This window comes from Alosa alosa, chromosome 20 (genome assembly GCF_017589495.1).
Source record: "Alosa alosa isolate M-15738 ecotype Scorff River chromosome 20, AALO_Geno_1.1, whole genome shotgun sequence".
Lineage (NCBI taxonomy): Eukaryota > Metazoa > Chordata > Actinopteri > Clupeiformes > Clupeidae > Alosa > Alosa alosa.
Window position 1 is genome coordinate 8,987,865 of NC_063208.1, and position 10,000 is coordinate 8,997,864.

Below are 10,000 nucleotides of genomic sequence, written 5' to 3' on the forward strand. Positions count from 1 at the left end.
ATTATCTAAAATATCTATTACAATGAATCTAGTCCTGACCAGGATGCTAGTCAAACAAAACTGTAATTATTTAAAGGGCAAATGATCCTTGCCAAGTACTCAAATGCTATATTCAATAGTTTAGTACCAGGGATGTAGTGGTAAAATAAGAGGTGGGTAATCTATGAATTCTGTGAGGTGGACTGCGCTATGTGGTATCGGATTTTTAAAACATGTTTGAACATGTTTGATGATGGTGGAGGTTATTGTCCAATGTTTATAACAATATCAGTGGTATTAAATGGTTCCTAGAGTGTACATATTGTGAATGTGGATAATATTTTGATTTTTGAATGTTAAAACTTGTTGTTGTTGTTGTTGTTCAAAATGGTGAATAAACTCTTTTGAGGGGTAGATAAACTCTAATAAGAGGTGGATAAACTCTATTTCTATTTCTCTATTTCAGAGGTGGATAAACTGTGTTTACTTGCGTTTAGCCTCCACTACATCCCCGTTTAGTATATTAAAGGATCCTCCAGGACTTTGACAAACACAGCAATGGAGGCACACCATGAAATCAATACCAAACCTCAGATTCATAAACCCCAGCAAGGACCAAAGAATACAGTAAGCCTCCCTCTACATATTGGCAGCTTAAGGTTCATATCAGTTATGACTATTGTCTCTCACAACTGGTGGGAGATAGCTGGACTTGTGACACTATCAAACACACAGGTAGAAGAAGAAGATGCATGGCAGGCCAGGGTTGACCACCTCTTACTTACTTCTTACAATGGCCAGTTTCAAGGCTCAAGGACACAATGGTGGCAGCCGGCAATTGAACTCTGAACTTTTCTGGCTACTGCTTGCTAGCTCAGTTCCTTAGCCACTAGCTAATGTTATCACCTTCAACAGTAAGAGAAGAAGGTCCCTTCTCACCCTCTAGACAGCAGATTCTCCACAGGCCAGAGTGGGTGAGGGCGCCTGGGTCCTTCTTGTCCTTGTTGTGGGGGTCGTCCTGATTGGAGGAGTTGGCCGTGCTGTTGCAGATGAAGGCACGGGCGTAGAGCCAGTAGTCGGTGCCGATGGCCACCGTCATCAGGGTGAAGGCCGCAAAGGCTCCCACGGTGGTGAGGAGGACCTGGATGCCCCGCTCGCACCACACCATGGCTGGAGGTGAAGGGGACAAGAGAGAGAGGAGGAAGAGGAGGAAGAAGAAGAGAGGAGGAGGAAGAAAAGAGAGAGGAAAGGAGGAGGAAAAAAAGGAGAAGAGAGAAGTGAGGAGAAGAGAGAGGAGAGGAGGAGGAAGAGAGGAGAAGAGAGAGAGGGGGATGAGAAGAGGAGAGTGGAGAAGAGGAAGAATAAGGGAGGAGAGGAGACGAGAGAGAAGAAAAGAGAAGAAAGAGGAGAGGAAAAGACAGAGGAGAGGAGAAGAGAGAGGAGAGGATGAGGAAGAAGAAAGAGTGAAGAGAAGAAAAGAGAAAGCAGGCAAATAGAAGAGAAGAGAACAGATGAGAAGAAAAGAGAAGAAAAGAAGAGGAAAGAATAGAGGAGAAAAAAAGACAAGAGGAGAATAGAAGAGAAGATAGGGGAGGGAAAGAAAATAAAAAAGAGGAGAAAATGTTGGAAGACCACAAGAGAGGATGAAAGAAGGAATGAAATGATCAGAGGAGAAGAGAAAAGGGAAAACCAAGGAAGAGAAGAGAAGGGCACCAGTGAAGGAGAGAAGAAAACCAACCCAAACAGGAAGAGAGAAAGAAAAACAAGATGGTGGCATTACATTACATTGAGAGAGAGAGAGGGTGAACTAAGATGGTAATTTGAGAGCGGAGAGCACTAGAAAGCTGACATCATAGAAGCACAGATAGCCCCTGAAAATTGTAAACATTCAAGCTTGACAGCACTTGGTCCAAGAAAGTGGTAGTTGAGAGCCCAGTGGATGTAAGTGAGGGGGACGAGGACCACAGTTAGCTCAGGGATGGGTCATTGTGAGGGAGGTCAGCCACAGCTCACGATCACCCATATGGGAGAGCTTTCAAGAGGGCCGCTAACCGCACAATGAGCCGAGGAGGTCAAAAGGTTGTCTGTATCCATGGCAACTACATCATACAGCCTTTCCTTTTTTCCACTTCCAGAGCAAGAGAGGCCTTTTCACTGTCAGCGGCATTACATCATACGCAGCGGTTTTGTGTATAATTCACCCCGAACAGCTGGCTTCGCCAGGGTTACTCGAAATCACTCACTACTCCCCCATTCAAGAGCTAAAACTAACGCTCATGTGAATGTTACACACGTAATCAAAAGGAACCAACTTGCCATAATTCACGGGAAGTGGGTCAGACCAGTTAGCCTATAGCTCCCTTTTAGCTATAGGCTAGCTATAGACTAACTGGTTTGGGGAGAGCTAATCTTCCCAAAAGTTGGCGTGTTCCTAAATTAAATGTAATTTCTTTACTTCAGATCAAAAAAGCCATATGTGTAATGATTCATATGCTTAATGCCAAAAACATGAGGATGATGGACAATATTACTTACATTTATATTTAATAATTTAGCAGACGCCTTTATCCAAAGTGACTTACAGAAGGAGAATAACATTGAAGCTGCAGTGCAGAGGAGCCCTTAGCTAGGAATTACTACTGCATCTGTCAATACAATCGTATTAGAGGATGAGAGTGCAGACTTTATAAATACTACTTCCCTTCCTTCAGATGAAGGAGAAATGCAACAAACAGAGAGATCATCTGTCTCTCCTGCACTGACACCATTGTTTAGTCATTCTGGTCACTAATGGCCAGTCCATTACTACACTACCACAGGCGGGAATGGAGGGGGCCGTCCTAAGAGGCTTGTCATGGCCATTTTCCCCTATAGCTTCATTTTGCCAACAGTGATTTCACAGCTGGAGAGAACAGAGGAAGGCGAGTAAACAAGACAGCCAACGACAGGCTGAAAACATCATCGAAGTAGGACAGTCTGGACTTGTGTCAGTCATAGATGATCATGTATGGTGTATCACTGAGCTTAACCATGTATGCTTATTGTCCATCTAGTCTGAACGCCAGAAGACAACTGAAAAAGTCCATTTGTAGTGCAAGTTGTAGTAGTTAATCTAATAACAATGACATGGCAATTCTCAAAAAAATGTTTAGTCTACTTGTATATTTGGTTTATTTGTTGTATCAATACCATCAGTTAGTGATGCAGATATTCAGAAAGAATGTGCCGGTGTGTTAAGTGTCAAGTACATATTATGTGTTCACTATTTTAGTAGATATATGTGGTTAGGATATTTGTTGATGTGATGGTATTTATGAGACGCTTTTGTCCAAAGCCCTCTATGTTCACACATGTTTGGGTAGACGTAAGGCCTTGCATGTGCATATGGATGTAAGCAGTTCTTTTGAAGTTAACGTTGACTGATATTTAGCAGATGCTTTTACCCAAAGCGTCACAGACTCGGCTAATGGGTCGACTGGTTATCAGTCGATGACATCACTGCCACTCTACCATACCCACCGTAATTTCCCAACTATTAGTCAAGGTTTATACATGGTTGATTGATATACGAGGTTGATTTTGCAAAATTTCTTCAGCTATGAGGTTCAATACACATGGACACTTAATATGGTATTAATATGTTTTTTGTTATTTTAACTTGCATAAAACACAGTCCTGTGGTTTATACACAATGCGGCTAACACACAGGAAATGTACTGTACTCATGTGATGCAATGTGTGGGGTCTTTGCAATGTGCTGCACTGTAAGTTCCTATCCAGTGTGTTTTACCTGGAGGCATGTGCACCCTCCCTGTTCCCTCCATGTTTCAAGAGTCCGAAGTCCTTTAACCGAAGAGTGTGCCGTCTCCTCTGTCCAGGTTGTATCCATCGACTGTCCTCCTCTCTTTCTTTCTCTCTTTCCCCCTCTCTCTCTCTCTTTCTCTCTCTCTCTCTCTCTTCTTTTTCTCCCCTTTGCTGTGCCTGTAGGTGGAAAGGATCTTTCTTGTTGCTTTGCTTCCTCCTTCTGTCCTCAGTATACGTTCATGGCAGGAGTCCTTGATTTGGTCCTGAGGGAGAAATGCACACACACACACACACACACACACACACACACACACACACACACACACAACACACACACACACAACACACACACACACACACACAAACGTACACATAAAAGCACACATCAGACAGCATCGTTATTTAATGCTTTCAAAATGGTCATGGCAAAACATCCACTCTACATTGCTTCACATTGTCATTCCTCTGTGAAAGTGACAGGAGAACTGGTGCTGTTGTTACGTCCCTCTATCCACACAGTCGTGGAAAGACAGGAGACATATATGAAAAAGGAAGAGAAGGCATAGTGAGCGTGAGCGAGAGAGAGAGAGAGAGAGAGAGAGAGAGAGAGAGAGCAAGAGCGTGCTCCGCTCCATCGCCATGGCAACAGTGGATTCCAAAGTCGAGAACAGAGCCAGAATGAGAAGGGGTTGGGGGGGGGGGGGGTAGTGGTAGGTTGTGTGTGTTATAGGGATGAGGAGGGTGAGACGTGGTGTGTGTGTGTGTGTGTGTGTGTGTGTGTCTGTGTGTGTGTGTGTGTGTGTGTGTGTGTGTGTGTGTGTGGTGGTTCTTGTGTATAAATATGAATGCACAGTCCTTGACCACTGGACGGTGATGTTCGAATCCTGCGGTATGACATCTCCCTGCGGAGGGGAAGCTGACACCCAGCTTCCATGCCTCCTATACGCTGGACTGGCCAGCAACATACACACAACCGGCTAAGTTCGGACTTCCATATGACCGTTTATGTTGTTCAGATATACGGCCCCACTGTTTAACATCCGCAGAACCTCTAGTCTTACACATATTATGTCTGAAAGCCATAAAGTAAAGTATATAAGCATGCACAGCCGTACACCCATAGTCATGCTCACACACAGCATCCTCCTCATACACTAGCACTCTCAGCTGCTCTGCTAAACCAGCTCACACACTTTTGAGTGTGTTTTGAGTGTCCCCCACCAGGACCCATCATCAGCGGTCATGTTTCATGTCCAGTCCTTGGGTATGGAAACCTCATGGACATGTCTGTGAGGACAAAGAGGAAGGGCAGAAGCAGCAAAGACCTTTGGTGTCAGAGGTCAAGTGCAGTGCAGGAGTGAGGTCAGACTGACAGATACATATCCATGACGACAGTCAGGCTCTGGGGGTGGGGGGAGGTGGGTGGTCATGGTGGTCATGGCAGGGAAAACAAACATGCCAGGGGATATGAGTGGTATTTGGACACAACTAGAAGCAAAGCTGGACCCAGGCTGGTGGGTGGATGTGGTACAGTATAGCACCAGGCCAATGCTCTGTGCTGGGAACAGAAATTGTGTTTTTGTGTGTGTGCCCTGAGTGCACACACACACAAACATATATACACACACACAAACATATATACAAATGCACACAGACACACATGCATGCATATGTTGGAAACCACACACACACACACACACACACACACACACACACACACACACACACACACACACACACACACACACACAACACACACACACACACACACACAAACACACACAAACACACATACACACACATACACACACACACACACACACACACACACAAACACACACACACACACACACACACAGACACACACTCTAAGACATCATAAGACATTTGTTGTATTTGCTCATTTATGGACTACAGAGAACCCATACCTATATGTTCACCTTCATGCTATGAAAGCAGTGAAAAGTAACACATGTAGCTAAGCCTCGAGATACAGTATGGCTGTGGGATCAATGGGGTTCAGGTTAAGAGCTCTTGGCCACAGTGTCGTTGCCAGACGCGACTGAGATTGTTTTCTGTGGAACACCTTGCTAGTGCATCACCGCCACTGCAACACGTAGCGATAACGAACGTGCTACTATGGACAGAGACCGCTTGTGTATCGTTCCTGTCTTTGTATGTCGTTGATATGGACGCTTTGAGGCTTTCATGGATGTGTGTCGATTTGTTCTAGTGTCGAGACCACCAGCAAAGTCTAAGCATGTATTAAACTGATGGAGACAACTATGAATGATCGAAGAAAATACTTAATGATTTGTGATAAACATTAGCAAAATACACCTTTAAACGTAATTGTGAACGTTTTACTGCCACGGTCCGTGTAGCCTAATTTATGTTCCTAACAGAAAATCAATAAACGACCAAAAACAACGCCTACATGTCATTCATTTTGCTTGCACTAAATTGGAAATATAAATTCACATTAGCACACAAAATCAACAACAGGATTTGCGCAATCGTCAAATGCAGAACCGCTGAAGAAAATGAACAGCATCCAATAGATGTGTACCTGAAAACTGTCAGCAAACAATTCACGCACTCAAACGCCCCTCCTTTTCTTTCATATGTGTTTAACAAGCAGGCAGAGACATCGGATGTACATTTTAGTGACAATAATTCATACAAACTGAACAGAACATGAAGAAACATCTTCAGTTTGGGTCTTACCTTCACTGTTTGTACATCTGTTTGCTGTTGCGCTTTCGGTGAGACTTCTGATGGGCTTCACACGGATGCGGTGGGGATGGGGGATGACGGAGAGGGAGAGCGGTGGGCAGTGTAAGTAAGACGTCGAGGTGTCGCCATATCTGCTTTACGAGCCCATTAAAAACGAACTCCCTTCTTTATGAATTGGATAACTTTAGAGGTGCTCTTTTTTTTAGCGTTCCTCGTGAGAAACAGTAACCTGCGCATGAACTCAGATTACAGTCAGTACCTATAGGTCTTTGTCTCACCATGTGTGTAACCTGTCAGTAACACGTACATTAATACTAGCAACTGTATTTATAGTAATATATTACATTCATGAACTACACACAATATATACAATATATATTACATATTGTCTCCCCTTTGATGAATAGTCAGTAGTCAAAGTCAAATTCAAATGCATGACTGAAGTAGGCCTTCTGGTATGAAGAACTCTGGATTTCTGTTCCAAAACCTATGTTCACACATAGGCCTATACACATAAAAAAAAACTGTGCAAGTGTTGCACATTTTACAAAGGTGTACATCAATAACACTAACAATAAAATGGATAGTTATAACAGATAAGTTCTCAGATGCAGATGAAAGTTAGCTTATTTGCTCTGGTGCATTTACATTTTGAGTGTAATTGAAATGCCAATTAATGTGCATTGTCCCTTTTAAATAAATAAATACATAAAAATAGATAAAAAAACAGACTTCTTCTGTTGAATGACCAACATAATTACAGTGCTAACTAAGGAGTTCAAACATGCAGTTTTCTGGGTGGTGTTGAAATGGCATCGCACATTCTATTCCTTTAGAATGCTTTTAGAATCTGATAGCTCTTTCCAGTGGTTTGGAATAAAGTTTGTATATATAAATGACAGCTCTCTTTTCCATCTCTCTCATTTCTGTTTGTTTTTATCTAATTTTAGATCATTTCTATCTTTCTCATTTCTATTTATTTGTATTTAAAATGAGTCTTTTCATTATTTGAGTTTTTTTATTTTCACTTGTCTGTTCCATGTGTTCTTCCTGTTGTGAGGGATGTCAATGTTGATGGATGGATAGTCAATATCAAAAAGATGCAAGAGAGTGGACAGGAACCTTAACAACTGGAACACAGGTTGCTGATGCTGACACAGGTTACTGGCTTTGAAGCCATCAGAGTTCCACCTGTTTCTATTCTGTTTGTTAGAGAGAACGGAGCTTCACCGTCTAACACTGTTCCGGTCAAAAATGACCGATTTACACATTCCCTGTACTATAAATATGCCATTTTTTTTATCAGATTGCCTCAAGACCTTATGATATCCTTCACAAAAGGTATTTGAACACATGAAATTCATTGTGACTAATTTCTTTGAATTTTGAGTGATTTATTCAACTTGGTCAAACTTTTTTTGTTTATGGTCAAAAATGACCACCATACCTGGGAAAGAGTATAATTTTCATCCAGGAGTTGAAAGACATCTCAATGCACACACTCCTACAACTTTCCTGTGCTTGTGTGCCCATTCTATAAATCTATTCTATTCTATATTCTATAAAGAATAACTTTCCACAAGAAAGCTTAGAGTAAATTATGGAAGCCCCCCAGTGTTGTCTTGAACTAATGTACTTCTCCCCCAATGTGAACCGTACCTGCCAAACAAATCAATCTTGTATGAAAGGAACCCATCTCAATGTTCGCACACACATGCATGCATGTATGTACACATACACACACATATACACACATATGTACACACACACACACACACACACACACACACACACACACACACATGGTTCATGTTGTCAGTTCATGTTGTCATGTTGCCACTTGTGAACCATCAATGTTCGCACACACATGCATGCACACACACACAGAAACACACACACCCTCACACAAAGACACACACACACACACACACACACACACACACACACACACACACACACACACACACACACACAAACACACACACTAATTTGACTCCAGTACTATCCAATGCAACTGCAAGAAAGAAGTCACATGACTCACAGTCATTTTGCTTCCTCATTCAGGGACTGTGCAGGTGTCTTGCGACGCCACATTTCCCCTCACGAAAATTGCATTTCTCAGTACTTTACTTCCATTAAATCATCAAGAAAAAATATGAGTAAGCTTTATTGATAAGTAAAGATGTGTTACCAACAACTTTTCATAACATATCAATGTAGGTGTCATAGGAAATTACAAAAAACGGCCCTGAGGCAACATTGTACCATGATGGACTTAGTAGGGAAGTAGGGAAAAAAGTGCATCATATTTGTAATTAAATTAGCAAGGCAAAAGCAAATATATAGCATATGCCTGTAAGTAAAGTGGCAAATGTATTGCCTGCATTTGTTAGAAACAGAGTTATATGTAGTACTTTACTTTTTAATTGTACTGGCATATGTCTGTTTCTTTCCACACTTGCAACTGTCTGTACACTTTATATGTGCCTCCTAATTTATTATTTAATTCTACTTTCTTACTTTTTACTTTTAATGCTGCCTGCCTCCCTTTTAACCCTACAATGTTCATGATAAAGTGCTCTACAAATAAAATGTATTATTATTATGCAAAAGAGCTTGTTTTTTTTCATGTCGCGATCAGAGTGCAGGTTTTGTACTGGGGTTTGAGGCCAGGTGGGGTGACTGCTTTCTCCTTTTGCTACATGATGCCAGAAGTGAAAGGGCTTGCTGTAATGCTTAATGAAATGTGCTCAAAGTAAGAGCTGGATGAGGGAGCCCTAGGTCAGGTTGACTCCTGTATGAGGGCCCCAATGGAAAGGCGATGCATTAGTGAGGCACCCTGTGATGAACAGTGGATGGATGGATGTACGAGGGGCACCTGTCTGTGTGAAGTGCATGAGTGTGCTTCATGAAGTTTGACAGAATGCCAGCATATGGTTGAGTATGTGCCCTGACTACCATATCAACATCCATGGCTTTTTGGTGTTGCGGTCAAGCTGCACACTTGCTACCCCATAGTCCAACGTTTGAGGCCTGACTGATCCCTCTATTTGCTACAGTGTAGGCTTATTCCCTGTGTTTCTCTTTTGAGACAAATTACTTACTAAACTTTCATAAAGTCAGGTGCAGGTCTCAAGGGGAAAGTGGATGTTGTTATGTGTGTGTGCATGAGTGTGCAGGGGTATACATGGGTGTATGTGCACAAACTCATGGATGTGTGTGGGTGCTTGTGTGTGTATGTGTATACCTGAGAATGTTTGGGGAGATGTATGGAGCTTTTAACCAGTAAATAACAGTGATTTTGATTATTTCATATGATAATTTGTATGTTTTAATCATTATAACTTCATATCTGCACAAAATTGTGCGCTCATTTACAAAAATGAAAATGAGAGCACATTTTACTGATGTAGTAAATTGTGCTCACAATTTAGTAAAATATGTACACAATTTACTATTTAGTAAAATGAGTGCACATTTT

At 41.9% G+C, this 10,000-nt stretch overlaps 1 protein-coding gene across 1 annotated transcript in view; it reads right to left on the minus strand.

Annotated features, from left to right (window-relative positions):
- The window catches only part of cacng8a (calcium channel, voltage-dependent, gamma subunit 8a), a gene marked incomplete in the record, with an annotated part of 8,306 nt that extends 4,398 nt beyond the window's left edge, over positions 1-3,908 (minus strand). The window contains 2 exon segments of the mRNA XM_048229087.1: positions 919-1,149; positions 3,770-3,908. Coding sequence (XP_048085044.1) covers positions 919-1,149; positions 3,770-3,803 — 265 coding nt within the window.
- Between the last annotated feature and the right edge of the window lie 6,092 nt (positions 3,909-10,000).